Source organism: Caretta caretta, chromosome 9 (assembly GCF_965140235.1).
Source record: "Caretta caretta isolate rCarCar2 chromosome 9, rCarCar1.hap1, whole genome shotgun sequence".
NCBI lineage: Eukaryota > Metazoa > Chordata > Testudines > Cheloniidae > Caretta > Caretta caretta.
The window spans coordinates 1,683,688-1,706,937 of NC_134214.1; the positions used below are offsets into that span (position 1 = coordinate 1,683,688).

The 23,250-nt window shown below is 58.2% G+C and overlaps 1 protein-coding gene across 1 annotated transcript; it reads left to right on the forward strand.

Moving 5' to 3' along the window:
- The first annotated feature begins 13,660 nt into the window (after window positions 1-13,660).
- LRRC15 (leucine rich repeat containing 15) lies at window positions 13,661-22,124 on the forward strand. The gene is made up of 2 exons (XM_048864531.2): window positions 13,661-14,036; window positions 18,528-22,124. Exon 2 carries the CDS (start codon window positions 18,533-18,535, stop codon window positions 20,315-20,317), a length of 1,785 nt encoding a protein of 594 aa, XP_048720488.2. The 5' UTR covers window positions 13,661-14,036; window positions 18,528-18,532; the 3' UTR covers window positions 20,318-22,124.
- Window positions 22,125-23,250: the final 1,126 nt, after the last annotated feature.

Sequence of the window (23,250 nt, forward strand, 5' to 3'; positions counted from 1 at the left end):
CACGCAGGAGCCAGCCACAGTCTAGGCCTGAACAGACATCAAGAAGGCCTGGCATGGGGGGAGCAGGAGGCTGGTGTCTGGGGACCAGGGACCCAGAGTGCCTGGTCTAGGTAAGGGGGACAGTGCCTGGGTGGAGGGGGAGTTTTCCATTTATCAGAGGTATAAATGGCCCCTTTTCTGCAGAGTCTGGGCACCTCTCCCTCTTTACTGCAACTCCCTGGGAGGCAGGGCAGGGCTGTCATCTCGGCATGTGCAATATTGGGGAAGCCATGGGGTGTTGGTACCTGGAGAGAGACCCCCTGAGATGGCTGGTGAGAGTGAGGTCAGCTCGCTGGAGGCCCTGTGGTGCTTGCGGGGGGCAGACGGTTTCCTCTGTGTACTTGTGTTTCCCTCGTGCGCTCCTGGAAAGCGATTCCAGGTCAGGTCTGATGACAAGACCCGCTGCTTGGAGACAGGCCTTGCCCAGCAGCTGGGGTGCCCGGAGGAGCCGGGCTGGGAGCAGAGGGCGGTGAGGCGAGACTGGAGCGGGGTGGCACTTGGGGCGCGCTCGGTGCTCTCCCCAGCTCGCGTGTGTCGTGCTTCAATCCCATGGGGAGCAGTGGCCTGTGCTAACGAGGTTTGTTCTGCTCTCGACAGGTTCCCATCCCACCTCATCCCTGGGATCCGAGTCGCCGCTCAGGCGAGCCTTACGCGCCCCGGCTGACGTCTGTCCCATAGGGGTCAGCCGCCCGTCCTGTGCCGGGGGCAAGGGGGTGTGCGGAAGGGGGGCGCCTTGGAGATCAGCACCGAGCCCCTGAGCTGGAGTCACTGCTCTGGGGGGAGCCGGCGGGGGGAGCGACCGGGTCTGATGCCTTGGGGGGGGAGCGGAGCGGATGGGTCTGACACCCCGGGGGGGAGCCGGAAGAGGGAGCGGACGCACTGCCGGGCCCCATGCTGGCTGGGAGTTTCCTCAGACCTGGGCCAGCCCCTCCCGTGGCACAGGACACGGTGCCGTTTCCTCGACACGCGAAGGACCAGCGAGGTCCGGGCTGAGTAATCTGGCCTCAGAGGCTGATGTCGTCTCTCGCCCTGGACGGGGAGGGGAGCTGGCTCCCAGGCTGGCTGGGTTCCCAGCAGACGCTGCTGTCTCACTGCCTGGCTGCGGGTGAGCACGGCCGGCTGCTTGGCAGCTGTGTGAGAAACTGGGGCCGGGGCCAAGGCCAAGCCCACGGAGCTGCTAATTTTAGCTGTGACTCTGATTTTCCAACCAGACAATCTCTGAACAGTGCCCCGGAGCCCTGCCGCCCCCCAGCCCCGCACTGACCAAGGGAGCTGGGCGTGCAGCTCTGGGGGCAGCTCTGCTACCCGAGGGCAGAACGAGAACGGGCCTGTCCGAGGGGGAGCTGGGACTTGCCCCGCGCTTCCCCCTGCCCCCGGCCATGGACAAGTCTCTTGAGTGCTGGGCCTGCACAGGGTTCCCTAGGCAATGGCTGGGCTGGCCCCAGGGCTAATGGCGCCATCGGGGGCCGGGAGCTGTTTAGATAGGAAATCCGAGACCGTCCCTGCCCCGATGACACACGCAACCAGCAGGTCCCAAGCGCATTGGCATGAGGTGGTGATCCTGAGTGTGTGGGGGTGGCAAGCGGGATAGGGGCTGGGGGAGCGTCCCCTGTGACTGGCACACGGGAACACCCAGGCTACGGGCGCTGTCATGGGGCATTACCTTTATTCCTTGTTAATGCCTCGAGGCGTGTCCTGGGGTGGTGGGGAGGGGGAGTGGGGATGGGGAGGGCCTGTGGGGCCATGGACACAGGGGTGAGGCTGCTGGGAGAGGTGAGCATTTCCGGGGGGGGAGGGGGATTGGAGGGTGCCAGTGGGGAGGGGCTGCTCTGCTAAAGAAGAGTCTTGTGATGGGGAGGGAGGGACGTGTGCCTGGGGCGTGGGGGCAGGTTTGAGGCCACTCTAGGCACAGGCACTGGGTGCGAGGAGGTGGCAGGACATCGGGGGCACGGGGCGCAGGGCAGCCGCACCCCGGCGACGGTTGTGGAACAGCTGCAGTCTGGGCACGGTTATTTCCCTCCCCAGAGCAGCTGGCTCCCTCCCGGGGAGCCGGGGTGGACGTGCCTGCTGCAACGCTCCCCAGGCACCTTGCCCCACTTCCTGTTCCCTCAGCCGCCTCCGCCCCGTGACCGTGGCGTGGAGCCAATCTCCTGCTTAGCTTCCAGGGGTGCTGGAGATGCAGGACCAGTGAAATACTGCGGCAAGGCCTGCTGTCTTCCCACGCTGAGCAGCCCCTGAACCCCCACCCCAAGCCCCGCCACGTCCCCTTTCCCACAGCAATCCCACCCCTTCCTCTGCCGTGGCGTGTCTCGTTCGGATTCGGGGCAGAGAGCACATCCTCTCTGCAGCATGTACGAGACAGGCAGAGCACCGCACCCCTCTTGCGGGCTCGGGCAGCAGCCAGCCCCACACAGGCCTGTCAAAGGCTATTAGCCAGGATGGTCAGGGACACAACCCCATACTCTGGGTGTCCCCAGCCTCTCACTGGGACTGGGCGACAGGATGGCTGACTTGATGATTCCCTGCTCTGTTCATTCCCCCTGACGCACCTGGCATTGGCCTCTGTCGGCAGACAGGACACTGGGCTGGATGGACCTTTGGTCTGACCCAGCCTGGCCGTTCTGTTCTTACGCTCACATTGTGTAAAGACGCTGCTCCGGGGAATGGCAGAGGCGTGTTGGGGGCTGCTGAGAAGGTGCTGCCTGTCTGAGCCCCAGTACCGGTGGGTGCCGAAGGTTAGCAACATGCCTGTGATCTGCTCACGCTATCTCAGGCCTAGAGCAGAAAGCCATCGCAAACACGCAGTGAATCCATTCTCAGCGAGGGATGCTCGGAGTCTGGGGCTGGCCCCTGATTTTGAGGAGCAGCATCTGGTGGTCCCTGGCACTCGCCACATCTGAAGAGTGAAAGCGGCAGTGAGGAGAACCTGCTCGAGCCCTCACGGGGACACTCGGGGCTGGGTTCTGCCTGGCTGCCACGTCTTTTCTGGAAGGGCGGCGTTGGTTTCCTTGTGAGAGGAACCCCCCTGAGCCAGACAGCAGAGAGCTGACTGCCCTTTGTAGCCTGGCGAATCTCCTGGGGCAGCCTCCAGCTCTTAATGCACTGCCGTTTCCTGGCTTAGTTGTTCATCAGTGTCCTGGCTTGTCCGGAGAGGAGATTGTTCCCTACACGCTGCATTCCCTTTTCAGCGCTCAGCCTGTTTTTCAGCAAGAACACAAACTCGTTCTGCGCTGTGTTAACTGAGCCGCACCTAGGGCGTGCAGACGATAGGTCTACACCGTGTTGGCCAGATCTCAGACCAGATCCCAGTGACCGCAGTGCGAATTCTGCGTGAGTGGAAGACTAAGAAAAACTGAGTAAGGGCCTCAGGATTTGACCCTATTTCAATAATTTCAACTGGATGAGGGAAAAATCCGTAGTCATTGGTTATTTTTAAAGGCTAGCGAGTTGTTTTAGGCAGTCTTAGTCTTGTCCTAGGTCAAACAACAGGCTCAGAGCATTACACAAAACAGATTTGCTTTGAAAAATGTTTATCTCATCCTAAACTATGTGTGTATGCTCATCCTTGGCACTGCCTTTGTATTCTAGCTATGCGGAGCACATCCCACATCAGTCCCTCTTAACATCCCAGAGGGCTGTGCAGTGAGCTCAGGCCTGGGGGCTGGGGTCCCCCGAATTCTATTACTGACTCTGCTTCGCCTTTGGGGTGTGTGGCCGAGGGCAAATCACTTCCCTTCGCGCTGCATTTCCCCACCTGGAAAATGGGTTTACCAGTATTTATGTACCTGCCTCAAGGGCTGCTGCGGTGAAATGAAATCAGCTGCAGTTTGCAAAGTTGAAGGTACAAGATGCTTATTACTGACACAAAGCGATGCCAGCCCATGCACAAGGGCAGTGCTGTGGGATCTGCGCAGAGGGTGAAGGACAGGTTATTGTTTTGGCTGAGTGATCACTCTTTGCAACCACGGCGCTCATGCTACAGCGCCCCAGACGGAGAGCTCCGGGCTCGGGCGCGGTGTCTTAGGGTGTTCATTGTGGCTCCTCCGTCAACCCCTGATTAAAGATGGTGCCTGGTCAGGGCCGAATTAACCTTTGGTGGGCCTGGTGCCAAACATATTTGTGGGCCCCCCACAGGGGCAATGGAGCCTGGCGCAGGAGGGTCAGTCCCCAGAGCAAGGGGCCAGTCAGCGGCAATATGGCACGGCAGGGGCAGCCCTGCTCCGCCCAGCATGAGGGCACTATTTACAAACCAGCAGTTGCCAGATGCACGATGGCCCGCCCAGCCCTGTGCTGCCAGCGTGCCCCTTCCCCTCAGGGGTGGGCCCATGCCATGCCACTCAGCGCCCCTGCCCAACACCAGAACAACCCCCCCCCCCCCGATTCCCTATGGCCAAAGCCCCCCCGGACCTGCTATGCCCAGCGTCCCCCCAGACCCGGCCACAAATGTACAGGGCCCAGCACCCCACACAGAACCCCCACTCCCTAGTGCCCCACCACACACACATCTTCCTCACCCCCTCACAACCCATCACCCCTCCCCCCCCAGCCCTCTAGAGACCCACTCCCCCACGCCCTGGCTCCCAGCCCCACTCACCGGCCTGCTGGGAGGCGACTGTGTCTGCCGGGCTGAACCGCCAGTGCAGCCAGAGCTGGTCCCGGGGCGGGGAATCGCTCCGGCCCCTCGGAAGCGGCGTGATCAGCCCGGTCAGGGCTTGACCCTGCCCGGCTCCGACAGGACCCACTTACCTGGAGGAACCCAGACAAGCCCCCACCCCACCCCCCGACTGGCCAGGCTTCTGCATCAGTCCCAGGTGGCTCGGCTCCGGGGAGACAGGCGGGGGCCCCATTTTTTTAAGGGTTGGGCGGCAGAACAGGCCAGACGCCCGGTGGAGAAGGTAAAGAGGCTGCTCGGTTTCAGCCTCACGTAAGCCGTTTGGGCGTCTCAGCCTGGAAAGCGTAACTAAGCATAACTCATCAAACGGCTGGCGAGCTCTGCCTGAGCAAAGCCCCAGGAATGGACCCGCGCGCAGGCTTTGAACAAGAGTCTTTGTTTCAGTTGGTGTCATCCCAGAATCGCCCAGCTCCCATGGCAGGGTTCTCAGGGTGAGCAATCACTGGGCGTGCTGCATGGCACAGCTTCAGGGCTGGGTCCTAAGTGGGTGCCTGGGGCCGGAGGTGCACTGGGGTCCGGCCAGGGGGCAGGGAGAAGCTGGCAGGTGGGGCCACGGGGTAGAGAGGAGCCCTTGGCCGGCAGGCCAAGAGGAGCAAGTGATGGGCGGGGGTGGGAGCCAGCGGGCTGGCAGGGCCTCGGGGCGCAGGGCAAGCGGAGCAGGCCAGGGCCCCTTCTGAGCATGGGCCCTGCTCCCTGGAGCCACTGGCACCATTGTAAACCCGGCACTGGGCCTGGTGCACAGATCCCAGAAGAAGAAGAATGAGGGGGGATTTGATAGCTGCTTTCAACTACCTGAAAGGGGGTTCCAAAGAGGATGGCTCTAGACTGTTCTCAATGGTATCAGATGACAGAACAAGAAGTAATGGTCTCAAGCTGCAGTGGGGGAGGTTTAGATTGGATATTAGGAAAAACTTTTTCACTAAGAGGGTGGTGAAACACTGGAATGCGTTACCTAGGGAGGTGGTAGAATCTCCTTCCTTAGAGGTTTTTAAGGTCAGGCTTGACAAAGCCCTGGCTGGGATGATTTAACTGGGAATTGGTCCTGCTTCGAGCGGGGGGTTGGACTGGATGACCTTCTGGGGTCCCTTCCAACCCTGATATTCTATGATTCTATGATTCTATGATCCCGAATGGGAACGGACCTGACTATGGAAGTGGAAAGGTCTCCCTGCTGCAGAAGAGTCCCCGTGACATCAGCCTTGTCTGTGCTGGTTTTGTATAACCCTAAAATCCCCACCACGGTGGCCATGGATTCACTGGCGGGAGCCGCAGGGCGAGCACTAATGCAGCCGAAGTGCTCGTGGCCGCTGGGGTTTTATCCACTGTTCTCTAGGCTGCCAGTGAACAGGGGCAGGCAGCCTGGTGATCAAACTGCCAGTGGCTGCAGGAGTCCTGCGTACACAGTGCTCTGGCCGTTACTCGTCAGCTCTCGTGACGGTGGGGAACAGCTTCGGGTAGACACAGCTTCAGCCGCTGACGTGCATCTGTACCTGCTTGCTGTGCTGCAAACGTTCAAAACAAAACAAGGGGTGACCTCTTCTTTGAGATCCATTCCGTGAGGAGCAGTTCAGGTGGGAGGTCTGGAGACCTTCCCTTCTCCACGACCCCATCCGCTGTCAGGCTTGCCGTCAGAGCCAGAGCCGTACTGCCTTCAGAGAGTCATACGTTCTGCGACCAGAAGAGACCATTGGATCATCTAGTCTGAAGTCCTGCGTAAAAGACCAAGTGCACCTTCTGTGCTTAGGAAACTCCAGCTGGTACCGAATGCTGTCGTTCGGCTCCTCAGCAATGCTGGCTACTGCCAGCACATCGAATCATAGGACTAGAAGGGACCTCAAGAGGTCTCTCGTCCAGTCCCCTGCACTGAGGCAGAACTAAGTATTATCTAGACCATCCCTGACAAGTGTTTGTCCAGCCTGCTCTTAAAAATCCCCAATGATGGAGATTCCACAACCTCCCTAGGCAATTTATTCCACTGTTTAACCACTCTGACAGTTAAGAAGTTTTTCCTAATGTCCAATCTAAACCACACTTGCTGCAATTTAAGCCCATTGCTTCTTGTCCTGTCCTCAGAGGTTAAGGAGAAAAAATTATCACCCTCTTTTATATCACAAACTTGTACCTATCTAAAGACTGTTATCATGTCCCCTCTTGGTCTTCTCTTCTCCAGACTAAACAAACCCAATTTTTTCAATCTTCTCTCCTAGGTCATGTTTTCTAGACGTTTAATCATTTTTGTTGCTCTTTTGACTTTTCTCCTATTTGTCCACATCTTTCCCAAAGTGCGGTGCCTATTTCTCCATTGAGGCCTTATCAATGGTGATTAGAGCGGAAGAATTACTTCTCGTGTCTTGCTTACAACACTCCTGCTAATACATCCCAGAATGATGTTCGCTATTTTGCAGTTGTATTACAGTGTTGACTCTCATTCAGTTTGTGATCCACTATAACCCCCAGATCCCTTTCCACAGTTCTCCTTCCTAGGCAGTCATTTCCCATTTTGTATGTGTGCAACTGATTGTTCCTTCCTAAGTGGAGTACTTCGCACTTGTCCTTATGGAATTTCATCCTAATTACTGCAGACCATTTCTTCAGTTTGTCCAGATCAGTTTGAATTTTATTCCTATCCTCCAAAGCTCTTGCAACCCCTCCCACCTTGGTATCGTCCGCAAACTTTATAAGCATACTCTCTATGCCATTATCTAAATCATTGATGAAGATTTTGAATAGAACTGTATCCAGGATAGCTCCTCGCAGGACCCCACTTGATATGCCCTTCCTTCTTGAGTGTGAACCACTTATAACTACCCTCTGACTATGGTTTTCCCATCAGGTGTGCATCTACCTTCTAGGAGGTTCATCTAGGCTGCATTTCCCTAGTTTGTTTATGAGAAGGCCATGTGAGACACTACCAAAAGCCTTATTAAAGTCAAGATATACCACATCTCTGCTTTCTCCCTATCCACAAGGCTTGTTACCCTGTCAAAGAAGGATATTAGGTTGATTTGACATGATTTGTTCTGGAAAAATCTATGTTCATTCTTACTTATCACCTTATTATCTTCTAGGTGCTTACAAATTGATTGATTATTTGCTCATTATCTTTCCAGGTACCAAAGTGAAGCTGACTGGTCTATAATTCCCTGGGTTGTCCTTATTTCCTCTTTATAGATAGATACTATATTTGCCCTTTTCCAGTCCTCTGGGATCTCTCCTGTCCTCCACAAATTCTCAGAGATAATTGCTAATGGCTCCGAGATGTCTTTAGCCAGTTCCTTAAGTATTGTAGGATGTATTTTGTCAGACCCTGACAACTTCAAGACATCTAACCTAAGTAATTCTTAACTTGTTCTTTCCCTATTTTAGCTTCAGATCCCACCCCGTTTCCATTGATGTTCACTAGTTAGTCGTCCAGTCACTGCTAACCTTTCTGGTGAAAACTGAAACAAAAAAGGCATGTAACACTTTGCACATTGCTGCGTTTTCTGTTGTTGTCTTTCCCGCCTCATTGAGTAGCCTGTCCTTGGTCGTCGTCTTGCTTCTCATGTATTTGTAAAATATTTTCCGCTTACCCTTTATGTCCCTAACTAGTTTAATCTCATTTTGTGCCTGGGCCTTTCTAATTTTGTCCCCACATACTTGTGTTGTTTTTGTATATTCATCCTTTGTAATTTGACATCACACCTGTCCTTGGCTCGCTCCTCCAGCTTCACACAGAAGAGTGAATCAAGTTCATGGTCTCAGCCCTCATCTTCGAGGGGCCAATGTCCTAGCCCCTGGGTAACTAAAAGATCGACTAAAGCTCTGGGATGGAGACTGGTCAGCAGCTCTGCTCCTCTGGCCCAGTGGGGCTTTATACAGCATGGGTAAAACGTGTCTGTGTGCAGGAGAGAGAGCTACCTCAGGGCTGGTCCCAGGCTGTGGAAGGAACACCCCCAGGAACCAAAGACCACCCCAAGCTCTCCACCTTCCTTCCAAGGGCTCCTCTGCTGCACACACTTCTGCCCGAGGGAACAACGTGTCAGCGATTAGCTGCATTGATTAACGCACGACTGAAAGGCGTCCAGATACTGCAGTAATACAGTGTGGTGTAAAAAGCGACACAACAGATGAGAGAACCTCAGCCAAGGATTCCTGCCTCCAGCCCATAACTTCCGGTTGAGCCAGAGCAGATCTTTTAGAAACTGACATCCAACCTCGATTTAAAGGTAAGGCTTCAAGTTCTGAAGAACCCAGGTCCCAGGTAAATTGTGTCGCATTTCAGGACTCGCCTCCTCCTGCAGGCGCTTGTCGAAAGCAGCAGATCTCGGCTGGTGGGGCAAGAACCAAAACTGTGTCACAAGGGAGTACCCAGCAGGTCATGGGCCAGCAAAGGATGAGTGTTACTGTGTTGAAGGGCGGGTGGGTGGCTGAGCCCTGTGACTCTGCATCAGTTGGTCTGATCCTTCCTTCTGTTCAAGGGGTCTGAGGGAGGTGACTAAGCTCCTACTGCAGCAAACCCTCGTGCGTGTAAAGAGCCCCGAATCCAGTGGCAGGGGACGGGGGAAGGGGCTTTAGATGTACATGGGATAATAGAGAAGGGAATAGCCACTGAAGGGAAGCATGTTCCTCTCTGGGGTGTGTGTGTGTGTGTGTGTGTTTGTTTGTATGTGTGCACTGATACAAACATCTTTCTGTACATCATTCACTGGGGGATGGCACTGGAAACTCAGACATGTTTGTTCATGTGGCAATGAGCTAAAGGTCTTGGATTCCATTCAGGGGCCGGGTATGCACAGAATCAGCCCAGGCCTTAATTAAGAGGAAACTCATTTTTTTAAGGGATTGGTCGGCAGAACAGGCCAGACGCCCGGTGGAGAAGGTAAAGGCTGCTCGGTTTCAGCCCCACGTAAACAGTTTGGGAGTCTCAGCCTGGAAAGTTAATTAAGCATAACTCATCCAAACGGCTGGCGAGCTCTGCCTGAGCAAAGCCCCAGGAATGGACCCGCGCGCAGGCTTTGAACAAGAGTCTTTGTTTCAGTTGGTGTCATCCCAGAATCACCCAGCTCCCATGGCAGGGTTCTCAGGGTGAGCAATCACTGGGCGTGCTGCATGGCACAGCTTCACGGCTGGGTCCTAAGTGGGTGTCGTCTCCTCTCCAAAGGCTGATGCTCTCTGAACTGGGGTTTGGCCTGGCACAGAGACTGGAGCGCTGGCCGTGAGCCTGCTGTCATGGGCTGGCTTTAGTTGTCTTTGAACTGAGGTTGGGGGCACCCCCAGGTCAGACTGGACAGGCAGAGTGGTCCTCTCCCCAACGTAGTGCAGATGTGGCATCTGGAGGAGATGCCATGGCAGTCTGTAGCCTGCATGTGTTTGCAATTCCCTGGCGCATCCTGTCTGACAAGGCCAGGGACTCAGCGGCTCCCCCTCAGGGGGTGATGGGACCAGTGACCCCAAGATTCCAGGCAGCCTTGAGGGGAAATGTTGCTCCCCAATAGATCTGTGCCAAGCCAGCTGCAGAGAGCTCTCCTCCATCCTCCTGTACTAGCTCAGTGACATCCGTGGCACCGGTGCTGGGTGAATTCTTGGCTGTACAGAAGCGCTGCGTTTAGCTCCAGGAATCGCGCTCTGGGAAAGCAGCTGCCTCTCTGAAGTGGCTCTTCCTCTGCAGCATATGGCTTAAAAACAATGTACTTGTGCTCTTTGACTCATTCCCTTAGCAGCGTGTCATCAACCCTGGGTGAGAGGAAAAGCAGTCCGGTCACTTCACCTGAATGGGGGAGCTCTCGTGGTGTGGAGGGGAAGCTAATGGCTCACCCCTGCATAGCGAAGCCTCTTTGTTGATCCAAGGTGTTTCCTGTGTCAGCAGGGAGGGAGTGTGAGGCTCAGATAATTGCAAGAGTCCACCTTGTCCACCGAGGAAAACAGGAAGAAGCCTGTAAAAACAAAACCCTCGGAAATGCCTTTGTCAAAGAACCCACGTTGGAGCCTCTCCTCCTCCAGACATTGAGTGTTTGTATCAGCCCTTGAGGCATAGAAAGGGATGGGGACTCACCCTCGTCCACAGATGGAGCCTGTGCTCAGGACACTAGCCCACGCAATTCTGTCCGTTGGATGGGGGCAGGGACGAAGGCGCCCGGTTTATCCCAGGATGGCAGAAGCGCACTCCTTTATTGCATGGCTGTCATGAGTACGCGTGTGTGCGCCGGGGGCTCCGTGCCCTTGGGTATGTCTGTGTCCTGCCGTCTTGCTCTGCACCAAGCCCAGCTGTTGCCTGTGAATGAAAAGCTCAGTACATTGTGCAGTGACTGCGTGTGCCACGTCTCCTGCCGTGAGTCTGGCACTGCTGTTCTCCCGCGCTCAATCTTCCAGCCCCTGCTACAAACACTCTGGTCTCTCTTGTACTTTTCAGTTTCTTCGGAGTTTGACTAGTTCTTCCCCTCATTCTGTTTTTCTGCCCTTGGTCCCATTTCTCTTCAGGTGACTCCCCCCCCGCACCCCTGCCGTTCCTCCCCCTCCTGCCCGTTTATCTTGCAGTGTCTACTTGTTTCTCTATCTGCGGCGCACACGTGCTACATGCAGACAATGCAGCTAGCTGTCCACGTGCAGCATCAGGATTAGCAGCTGTGGCCACCCCATGTCGAGGAAAAGAAGCGAGTCCCCTCACGCAGCCAGAAGAAGAGGCCAGGCGGGCCTGAGCAGGGGCCATCATTGCTGAAGAGCAAACTCAGGTCCGTCTTGGTGGTGAGTTCCTGTATCTCAGTGTGATGTCATGGCTTTGTGGTGTTGGCCTGACTGCCAGGCCATGGCCGAGGGTTGCCAACTTTCTAATTGCACAAAACCTGCCCCGCCCCTTCTCTGAGGCTCTGCCCCCACTCACACCAGCCCCCCTCCCTTCATCGCTCGCTTTCCCCCACCCACCCTCACTCACTTTCACTGGGCTGAGGCAGCAGGTTGGGATGCCAGAGGGGGTGAAGGCTCTGGCTGGGGGTGCAGGCTCTCGGGTGGGGCTGGGGATGAGGGCTTTGGAGTGAGGGAGGGAGCTTAGGCCTGGGGCAGGTGGTTGGGGTCGGGGAGGGGCGGGCTCTTGGAGGGAGTTAGGGTGTGGGAGGGGATTCCGACCTGGGGCAGGGGGTTTGGGGGGCGGGCTTCAGGAGGGGGTTTTGACCTGGGGCAGGGGGTTCAGGGTGTGGGCTCCCGCTGGGCGGTGCTTACCTCAGGTGGCTCCCGGTGGGTGGTGCAGCAGGGCTAAGGCAGGCTCCCTGCCTGCCCTGCTCCGCGCTGCTCCCGGAAGCAGCCAGCAGGCCTGGTACCTAGGCGGAGGTGCAGCCAGGCCACTCTGCGCAGTGTTTGTGCCCGCAAGCACCGCCCTTGCAGCTCCCATTGGCTGTAGTTCCTGGCCAATGGGAGCTGTGGAGCCGGCACTGGGGGCAGCATGCGGCCCTTCCCTGATCACCCCTGCGCCTAGGGGCCAGACATGCCAGCTGCTTGCGGGGAGCCTGCCTTAGCCGCCCTGCGCTGCCAATCGGACTTTTAACGGCCCGGTCAGCAGCGCCGACCGGAGCTGCCAGGGTCCCTTTTCTAGGGAGCATTTCAGTTGAAAACCGGATGCCTGGCAACCCTCAGAGGCACAGCCGTGGTATACGCTCGTGGGTGGCAATGCAGCGCTGAGCCGGGCGAACCACAAGCTTCACAGCTGCCTCCGTGTCGCAGCTGGAAGTGCCTCGTCCTTCTGACCCATCACTCGTGTGCCCTGTGCGGAGCCCGGCTGGCTGTTCTCAGGGGCCTGGCTGGGCTGGCGGGGAGAGCCTGTGGGATCCGGCCCCGGAGCTCACCCCAGGCTGCTGGTTCCATCACGACGCAAAGCAGCACAGCTGGGCTCGAGGGCCCAGGCCCCCTTCGCCTCAGCAGGGCCGTTGTCCAGGAGTGGCACCGTGTGAGCTGGCCTGACCCAGCACACGAGCCTGGAGCTTTGCCCCGACCGGGACTCTGGCTGCAGCCTGCACTTAGTGCTTAGCTCCAAATCTGCCCCGTAGTCAGCGCCTCGCAAGCCAAGCGTGGCCTGAGGCCCAGGCCACGTACTGCATAGAGCCCCACATCGCCCTGCTCTTCAACCCCCCAACACACACCAGCCAGAGCTCTGTCCCTCACTCCCCGCCCGGCCAGGCGGAGGGTCCGGGCATTGCCTAGTTGCTTCTTGGTACGGGGGCCGGGGGCAGTCACCAGAGGCCGTGGGGCCAGGTGTGTGCTGGGGACTCACCCCGGCTGCTGGGGCCAGAGGCGGAGCTGAGCAGGTGTTTGTTGGGGGTTGTTCTAGGCCCATGGAGCTGTGGGGAGAGTGTGATGAAGCCGGGCATGTGGCTGTCCCGTGAAGCCCCAGCCCTGTCCCCCTGGTCCCCGTGGGGCGAGCTGGACCAGGGCTCACATGGAAGTCGCACGAGGCTGCCTGGCTTTGGCGGGTCAGAGTGGGTCACTCTCAAAGGGCTTGGCTCGCGGCCCAGCGCCCAGGAGCCGCCTGAGGGGCCCCGCTGCGGGGGGCTGGCCTGGAGAAGCAGCGCGCCCTCGGCTCTGTGCTGCTGCTCGGTAAGTGACCAGCTGTTTCTCCTCCCTCTGTCACGGGGGGGATGGAGCTGTCCCCCAGTGGGGCGCATGCTGTGTCAAAGCCGCCGATGGGGAGGGGCAGCGCTGACGGGGGGTTGCAGCTGGGAGGCAGCAGCCCTGGGCTCTGTTCCCTGCTGTATCCCTGTGTGACCTTGGGCAAGACACTTAATTTCCCCGTGCCTCAGTGTCCCCATCTGAGAATTGCAGCCCCCTCCCTCTGTACAACGTGCTGAGGTCAGCGGGGAAAGGCGCTGTCTGAGCAGCTTGAGACTCTGGTAATCATCAGCCTAGCTCCCGCTCTTCCCAGGTCTGTAGGCTGGTCCCGCATATCACTGGAGGGTTGTCTGTGATCTGTTGGGGGGGGGGGGGGGGAGCTCTCCTCCTGTGACCTGGACCTGTGATCTAGGCGACATCTCTGCTGTTGTAACATCCAGTTCTCGGGGCTCGCTGCTTCCCTCCAGACAAAAGCATCAGGACTCTCAAGGATTAAAATATAGGGTTACATGACAGCTCTTCAGACAAACGTTCCGCTCGTTTTGGGAACATCAGGAGGGAAATAGTCCCAAGGTTTTTCTATTCCAATGATTTCTCTAGCCTCTGACACTGCCCCTTTGCTGATTCATTGATTTGGACAGTTTAAATACTGGGAGGGGACACGGCACTCTGCTCACACAGCAGCACTGGGCTTTCTGCTGCTTAACATCTCCCTGGCTCTGCAAGGTCTGAGCAGCAAGACACAGGGCTGGTAAGTTTTTTTAATTTATTTTGTTGAGAGCTCTCACTCGAGGCTCAGTGCGGCTCTTCAGGGACAGGGCTGAGGGACATCAGTGTGTTCATCCAACCCTCCAGTTCTTTTAGCAACTCTGAGGGTTTGCCTGGCAAGGGTTTGTTCTTACCCAGCAGACCAGTTCTAGAGAATTATTGTGAGATCAGAAATATTTAGATAAGAGGAGTAAAAATCAAAGCATCATAAATAATAATCCATAAAGAATGGGTGAAAAGAAAAAGCCAAGTAAAAGTTTCAGAAGGGTTGATTGTTAAAGGGAAACAGGGTGTGTGTGTGTGTGGGGGGGTGTGTGTGTGTAATATTCAGGCACTTCATTTGTGCAGTGGTAAGTTCTTGTCCTGACCAAGACAAAGGAATATAATAGTTTTCAGCTGGTTTTAATTAACTGGTGCTTGAATCTTTCAAGTTCTCTTTAAAGGGTGTGACACGAAGAGACGGTTTGATGTGCAGAGTGCTCGGTTAAGTTTATAAGCTGCTTGAGGTAAACAAAATTGTTCTCAGATGCAAACTGTTTCCATCTGTAAACCAAAAAAAATGTGATGGCTTTTTAGGGATTTTTTCCCTCTTGCAAGCAAATATTTTCCCTGGCAGCGACACAGAGAGTCCAGTTAGCGAGTCCTCCCCGCTCCACTTTGGGACGCTCACCCAGCACTTAGGCAGGTAAAGGGGGTGTCAGTTTGAGTTACTGGAGTCAGGGGTCAGAGCTCCTGGGAAGCTGCCAAGGGCTGGTGATTGAGTCCTGGGCAGCAGGAGAGGGGAGCAAACAGCGAGTTTCCATTTCTGCCCTGTGTGGACCAGCGCCACTAAGTCGAGTTCTGAACTGATGGGGGTTGGATGGGGCTGTGATAGCATCGGGGCCGTGGCTCTGTTCCAGCGACGGGTGGGGCCAGTGGAGGTGAAGGTCACGAGCCCAGCGTGGGAGGCTAGGGGCTCGGGATGGATGCTGGGGCTCTGCAGTGCCCCCCGTGGCTGAGAACGGTTGGGCTCCAAAGGGCACCTGTCTCCTCCCGCACCCTCCCACCCAGGTGTGGTGGGCCGGGCTGCTGCGAGCCTCACGCAGACACCTCCTGCCCCTGGGGCAGGGTTTGCCGGGGGTCTCTGGACCCACGTAAAGAGCCAGGAGTCCAGGCGTGCGAGAGAAGTGCAAAGCGGCACCATGATTACCCCAGTGCTCACACCCGTGCGCGGCCCATACCCTGGCACCACGCCATCGTGCCAGGCCTTCGAGAAACAGTCTCCACCGGGCTGCCTGTGCTCCAAGTGCCCCCTCCCCAGGAGCGGGGGCTGAGCGTAGGCTCCGTCTCCGCCTGGCCGCACATTGCCGGGAGGAGGCTGCCTTTGATCACTTGACTCTCTCTCCAGCGGTTTCGGAGAGGCCGGCCAGCCTCTGCTGTCCGGCTGCAGGCTCCTCAGCGCACCACAGCCCGGGGGAGCTGCTGTCCCCTAGGGAGCCACGGCTGCCCGCCCCTCTCCAGAATGCCAGCTTTAGGCCTGTCTCACGGGCGTGGCTCTTTGGGAATGGCCTCCACGGCCACAACCCGCCGCATCTGATCCGCGCTCCGGGGCTGGCCGCTAGATCTAGAACAGACAGAACCGAAATGGCAGCTCTCAGCTGTGGATGGCCTTTCTGGAGCCGCTGAGCCAGTGTTGGGGCCTGGGTGCTGGGACCCCATGTGTCTGTGGGAGGTGGGGGGTTGTGCCCTCCTGGGCATGCGTCTGCCAGTTTGGGCTCACTGCTCAGCCCCTCGGCGGGGGCGGGGGGCACAGTATGGTGCAAGAAGGGGCATGTCCTGCTCCTTGTGGGCTCAGAAGCCAGGTGCCCCCATTGTGTGTTTCATCCCCACCCACCCTGCAAAGGCAGGATGGCCCCACAGCCCCATCTCCGCACTCCTCCCCAGGAAGGAGCCAGGCTGTCCTCCAATACCAGGGTCCAGCCGGCACCGAGGCTTCCTCTCCAGCAAGGCCCGTGATGGCCTTCCTGGTGAACTCCCTCTGGCAGCTCTCAGTGCTGCTGCTGCGTCAGTCAGGTTTGGGGGCTCTGCAGATGGGGCAGGCATGTCCCCTGGGGACGGCCAAGCTCCTATGTATGTGCCCTGAGTAGTTGGCCTGCGAGCCAGACCCAGGCCCTATTCTGAGAATGACTCTAGGACCCCTGTGCTCCCGGCCCCAAAGGGCAGAGTCCCAGAGCTGCCCTGCCTTTCGCTGGCCCGAACAAACCCAGGGAGATAGAAAAGGGGGCTGGCCCGGAGAGCATCCTGGCAATCCGTCAGCAGGCTCCCTCCCACAACCCAGGGACACCATCCACCTGGCCCACAGCACAAGCCGAAGAACTTGCACCAAGGCGTTTCCTTTGTCTCCCCAAAGGGCTAACCCTGAACAAAGAGATGCTTTCTGGGAACGTTAGCAACGGTTCCAAAGAGCCTGGCACTTAACATGAGTCACAACTCGCCCCGCCAGGACTGCACAGCGCCTGGAGGTTCCTGTCCTGGCATGCAGCGGAGCTGCAGTGAGTCTGTGAAAGCATCCCCTGGGCTCTGTGCACCCGGTGCAGTGAGCCAGTGGGGCTGACTGGCTCGCAGTGAATGTGCAGTGGCTGGAGTCATTGCAGTTACCGGGGCTTGTAAACAGGTCCAAAGCACAGCCCAGGGTGTAATTATGCCTGCTCAGCAGCCCTGCAAACGCCAGGGCTCAGAGTTTCCAGTCATCAGTCTAACCACCTCCGTTTATTGCCATCAAGCACGCAGGCCTGGGGGTCTGTGCTCAGCACTGCTTCTCCCCAGCGGCAAGTGCCACAGAGATGCTGCTGTGGCAGAGGAAGCCGCAGGCTCATTCCAGTGGGGAACCGGCTGGACCGTGCAATTAATGCCGATTATTGTTGCACATGCAGTGGATATAATTAGTTCAGCTCCACTAACCATTTGAAGAAGGAGGGTGCTACCTAACTGCCCAGTATTCTCGTTCGCAGCTTTGCTCACCTAATTGTCCTGGGGTTTGGCTGAATTTCTTAAACCCTGAATGGATGCCAGGAACTGCTGGTTTGAGTTTTCCACTGGGTTCTGCTCTGGAGACTTTCCAAAGCTGGTTCCAGCTGGAACAGCTCGCGAATGCTGCTCTGCTGGAGCACAGGAAACCACGCTTGCAGCCCCTGGGGACAACGCAGGAGCAAAGCAATTTTCAGTTTTGTTGCAAAAAGTCTGTGAACGCTTCTAGTAGCTGTGGTGGGGTGCAGGGGCTGCCGGGCTGCGTGTGAGACACTGGTTGGCTTTGCTCCCAGTTTGTTCTAGCCTGCCCTTTGTTTGTCCAGGCTGACACTCAGAGATCCCGTTCCCATCCCTCGGTTGGGTGGGAGGTCTGTGCATCCTCAATGGGGTGGTCGAGCCCTCCAGCCTGAATCTTCTCCAGGGAGAGGGGCTGGCTCAGGGAAGGAACTGTAACTGGTTTTAGTAACGTGTACAAAATTTGTACCACAGAGCCAAGCTAGGATCTTCCGGCCCCATTTCCAGCCAGCTAGGCCCCATGGCACTACATTTCTGAGAGTACAACTCCCACAGAGTAGCACTGATCGGTCCAGGTGCATCATGTGGATTTTATACTTCCTGTGGATGCATCGGTCATTGGCCACTGCCAGCAGCCCCAGGGCTAGATGGGCTATTGATCTGTGCCCATGTGCCAGCTGCCATGTGTCTATTAGCATCTTCCCATTGAACCCAGGGTGTGAATGTGTGTGCCCTGGTCCTTGCTGTGGGCGAGGGACTCCTGGCATGTTGTCACCCTGGGAATGGGGAAACTGGCGCACCCTCGCCCCAAAGGCCCTGTTCCAGCTGGAGCGGTAGTGGGAGAACTCCCTGTCGCAATGTCATCTGCCTCGGCGTCCCTGCGCACACGGGGAGGCGGGGGCAGGTCACGGGCGGGGCAGCTGGAGCCCAAAGATGTTAATAAGGGAAGTAGCGTGTTCTAATGGTTAGAACCAGGACTGGGGACCTGGGCTTTAACCCCACCGCTCCCACAGACCTGCTGGGCCCTTGTGCCAGTCACCTCCCCTCTCCACCCCTCAGGCCCCCCTGTGAAGTGGGGGTAACAAGGCCCACGTCTGTAAAGCCTGCAGACCCTGCAGCCACGTGCTCTATATCTGCTAAGGGCTTATCACCCTTTGCTCGTATAAATGTGTCTTGGGGGCTCTGTGCATTTCACCCAGATTAGACGGTTGCGTCTAATCTCACCCAGCCAGTGCAGGGCATCTCTGCTTGAATGCTAGTTTCCCAGCTGGTCACGGGTTTCCTTGGCCTGTTCTGTGTATTGTACGGTATGAAGCTGCTGCATTCCTTGTGCCGTAAGATCCACTCTCTGGTGAGGGGATTGATGGCACTAGGGACCTCCAGCCCGCCTGACATTCTTGCAGCTGATGGGAAAGCATGGCAGTTGAATTCTCTTTGTTTGTTTTGCTTCCAGGCCCCATGGAGCTGACAGGCTGGGTCCCGCTGCTCGTGGGGTTTCAAGTCCTTCGCTTGGCACTTGGTCAGTGTCCTGAAGAATGTCAGTGCTCCAAATCCGCCCAAGTGGAGTGCTCAGGACCAGTGATCACGCAACTTCCCAGCCCCATCCCCGCGAATGCCATGAGCCTGCAGATAATCAACACCCACATCGCTGAGCTGGGTGACGTTCCCTTTGGCAACGTCTCCATGCTGATTGCGCTGAGAATTGAGAAGAACGACCTGTCTCGGATCAGCCCTAGAGCCTTTCAGGGCCTGGCTGCCCTGCGCTACCTCAGCCTGTCCAGCAATAAGCTGCAAGAGCTGCCCGTGGAGCTCTTCCAAACCTTGGGGAAACTAGAATCTTTGCTGCTGTCAGGCAACCAGATCCTGCACATTCAGCCCTCCCACTTTGCCCAGCTCAGCAACCTCAAAGAGCTGCAGCTGCACGGAAACAACCTGCATTCCCTCCCGGAGGGGGTGTTCGACCGGCTGCCCAGCCTGACCAAGCTCAACCTGGCCAAGAACAGCATCACTGCCCTTCCGGCCAAGGCCTTGCGGAGGCTGCCGAGGCTGCAGGTGCTCAGGCTGTACGAGAACCAGCTCCGTGAGATCCCTGCAGGCGCCTTCGACAAGCTCCGGGAGCTGCAGGAGCTGGGGCTGCACCAGAACCAGATCAGGCGCCTGTCAGCCGGGCTCTTCACGCACAACGGCCAGCTGCAGAAGCTCTTCCTGTCCAACAACGTCATAGCAGCTCTGCCCCAGGGGGTCTTCCTGCACCTGCCCGAGCTCTCCAAGCTAGCGCTCCATGAGAACGCGGTGCGAGACATCGCCCCTGGGGCGTTCGGGCCCATGCCCAAGCTGAGGGAGCTGTGGCTCTATGATAACCAGCTCACCACCCTGCCAGACTTCGTCTTCAGCAACCTCACCCACCTGCAGCTGCTGATTCTGAGCAGGAACCAGATCCGCTCCATCGCCCCCTTCGCCTTCCAGGGCCTGAGCGAGCTCCTGGAGCTGTCCCTGCACACCAACGCTCTGCGCACCGTGGACGGGGCGCTCTTGCAGGGCCTGCCCAAGCTGCAGAACGTCTCCCTGCAGAACAACCGGCTGCGCGCCCTGCCAGGGGACCTGCTCCGGAATGCCACGGGGCTGCTGAGCCTCCAGCTGCAGAACAATTCCCTGGAGAGCCTCCCCGCCGGCCTCCTGGATCCTCTGGCCCAGCTGCGCCAGGTGAAGCTGCACGACAACCCCTGGCGCTGTGACACCAGCATCCTGGCGCTGAAGAACTGGCTCCGGGTCAATCGGCTAAAGGTGGGGGACAGCCCGCCCCTGTGTGCCCTGCCACTCCTCGTTAGGGGTGCCCCAGTCGTATCGTTTGATGAGGGGCACTCCTCCCCAGGGACCCCTTCTGGGGCCCCGACGTACGGACCGAACCCCACCTCCTTCGGTCACCCAGAAACGTCGCCCTATGCCCATCCGTCCAACCAGGCTCCAGAGAAAGTGCCACCAACTCCCCTCGGCCCCTCGCTGGCCAACCAGCCAGGCGCAGGGACGGAGCGTGGGTCCCTGACCAGGCCACCAGCCATCCCTGGCGTCGCCCAGGAGAAGGGGCTGTGGGGCCTGACTCGCACTCAGAGCGGGGTGGTCGTGGCTGTCATCACGCTGGGCTGCCTGGCTGTGCTCTGCACGCTGGTGGGGCTGGTAGCGTACAGCTGCCGGAAGAGGAGCCAGCTGGTCCTGATGCGGAGGAAGGGGCAGAACAAAGCGTAAGCTGAGCACCGTGAAGCTCTGTGCGGACTGTGTTGGCTCTGCAGAGCCCCCCGTGCCCCGCCCCCTCAGGGCAACGCAAGCGGGTGTGGGGCTGGGAGAGGGGGAGGATTTCAGTCCACACGCTACCAGCCGGGCCTTGCATCGAATATAGCGACTGAGGCTAAATCGCCTTCCTCACAAATTGACCCAAACCTCCTCACCCCGCCCTGTAGGCAGAGCCTGAGGCCTCTTGCCCCCACCGCATCACCCTTGCCCTCGGGGGTGCCCCCATGGGCCCAGCCTAGGCACACAGGAAATAGCCCCCCCCTGCCCCCATGGGCTCTCCGTGGCCTGCCGCCCCATGAGTGGCACAGCTCCCCCATGCACTGTGTGGTGGGGTCAGCCTGGGGCCTTGGATGTAGGCGAGAGGCACCAAACGCTGGCTTCCTCCAGCAGCTCTGAGGCAGAGCCATGGGCGTGTGACGAGTTTGCTCAGTCAGTCCCTGGCCCTTCGTCCCTCTCACTGTCCCAGCTCCGTCACCTGCAAGGGTCCAGGGCTCTGCTGGGGAAGGGCCGGGGGCCTGATGCTCGGCCAGGCCTCTGAGCTGCCCCCACCCCAGCGCCATGTGTGCAGGGATCCGCTGGCCATGGCCCTGCTGCCGGGACAGGTGGGCACGGGGTGCCCAGAGCTTTGCGGAGCGGGTGCGTGCGTGCGAGCTGGGCCCTGGCAGGTAGCGGGGTGCTCAGTCACGGCGGAAAGGGGAGTGCTGAGCGGGTGGCCCCGGAAGGCAGAAGGAGAAGGGCTGAAACCCTTCACCCTGCCCTTCTGGAGCCCAGCTCTCCGCCGCGCCTGGGACCAGGGCTGCTCCTGGTGGGGCCTGTCTCTAGGGCAAAGCGAGTCTGAGCGGCGTGAAGCCCTGAGCTGTGTGGGACCCCCCGGGTTCTGGGCCTCGTTCCCCAACCCAGGCTGGGGGCGGTGGCTGAGGGGTACGGACCCTCTTGCCGAACCACTTTCCCTTTAAAATTTGCTAAGTTGAAATGGCCGCACACTGCCTCTGCTGGGGCTCGTGCCCAGCCGTGACACAGGTGTGTTGTGGCAGTGTGTGTCCATGGGGGTGCCCCGTCCCCCCAAGCTCCCGCTCCCGTCAGCCCTGAGGCAGAGCTGGCCATAGAATCAGGCTCCAAACCCACGAGCAGCTTGCAGAACCAGTCAGCCCAATTCAGGCAAACAATTGTACTGCATGGAAACTCAGGAAAAACCGGGCCCAATCCGAACGCCTGGTGCCCTGGAAATGGTGCGGCCCGAGGTCTGGGCTGGATCGGTGCATGTCTGCCGCGCAATCAGCAGCGGGGCGCGTCCCTGTGCTCCCACACTGCATGCTGTTCATTATGGAGCATGGACCTTCCTGTTTTTTCACCTCTCACCACCCATAACTCTGACCCCCACAGCAGTGCCCAGTGTCTGCCTCTTCCCTGATCCCTATGGCACGACACCCTCCCCGCTGCCATCCCCCCATTTCCAGTATGGGCTGGAATCCCTCACTTATCACGGCTCGAGCCATCTCCCCACTCCGGAGCTGACCCCACTGCTCATCGTGCTGACCAGTATGGTCTCGTCGTTTCCTTGTGCTTCTCCATTGACCTGTCTGTACTCACCTGTTGTCTCTTGGCCAATACTTAGAATGTGAGCCCCGTGGGCCAGGGACCCTCTGTTTGCTCTGCATTTGTACAGCGCCTTGCACAATGGGTCCTGGCCCAGGGCTGGGGTTCCTAGGTGCTACAGCAATATGAAGAATAAGTGACAATAAATATCACTGACCCAATCAAACTCCCCTCTGTCTGCTCACTAACATCTTCTCCCACCCTCCAGACACCGGACTCTGAGAGCCGCCTGCCATGAGGCCCCAGGCAGCGGCATCTATCCCACCCTCTGAAGCACACGGTGACTGACCTGGCCTAATAGCTCCCTTGCTCTCATGGTCAGAGACTCCTCTGACGCACTCGGGAGAGTTGGCGGGGGGAGGAGGGGGGGCTTGGTGTAAACTGGTAAAACAAAACCTCCAGGCCCAGAAAGCAAGGGCCAGAGCGTGACCCTGGCGACGCTGGCTGTAAATCCAGGGTAACCCCGCGGACCTTACTGCACTCACTCCGGATTTACACCTGAGTCACTGAGGCCAGACTCTGCCCCGCCAGGCCGAAGGCTCTGACATGACTGTATCTGCAGTGGGCGTTTACTCCAACGCAACTGGGAGTGGCAAGAACCTCTGCCCAACCTGGGAAAGAGCCCAGGCTGATGGCTGGCGCTGCCCCAAGCCGGGGCTGGGCGTGACCTGTCAGCCAACGGCATAGCACAGTCAGCTGTGCTCCCTTTCCATGCCAAGCATGCCCCCCACTCCTCTGGCACGGCTTCTCCCCAGCCCCGGCCTGGCTCAGTCTCTCCCCCTCATGCTCTGGCCGACCGCTGTCAGCGTCCTCAAACCACAGCCCTTCGCCTGTGCTGTCATCCGCCCGCGTTGCTGGAGCTCCTCCTCGTGTTCACAGCGAGGGCTGAGTGTGCTGGCCCTGCTCTGGTCAGCTGGCATTAGGAGCACCTCATCCCTGCGTCCCGCATCCATGTAACTCTCACTTCCCAGTGCTGGTCTCTCCCCAGGGTGCCCCCCGCCCGGCGAGTGTACTCATCACGGCCATCTTTGCGTGTCTGTTGCCGCAGGCCGAGGGACACGCACGCGCCCCGGGGCGGGTTTCCTGCGTGGCTAACAAGAGTGCAGCCCCGTAGTGCACTGCACGTAGCTGCCCAGGCTGGGGCCCGCTCTGCTCCCATGCTGGGCACCAGCTCTGCTGCAATTTGTCAAACAAAAGTCCCCTGGCCTGAGCAGTGATTTTTGTTTCGAAGCCAGATTCCCTCCCTCATTTTAGTTTCAAACCCTAATTATGGCTAAAATTCTGGCGGGGCA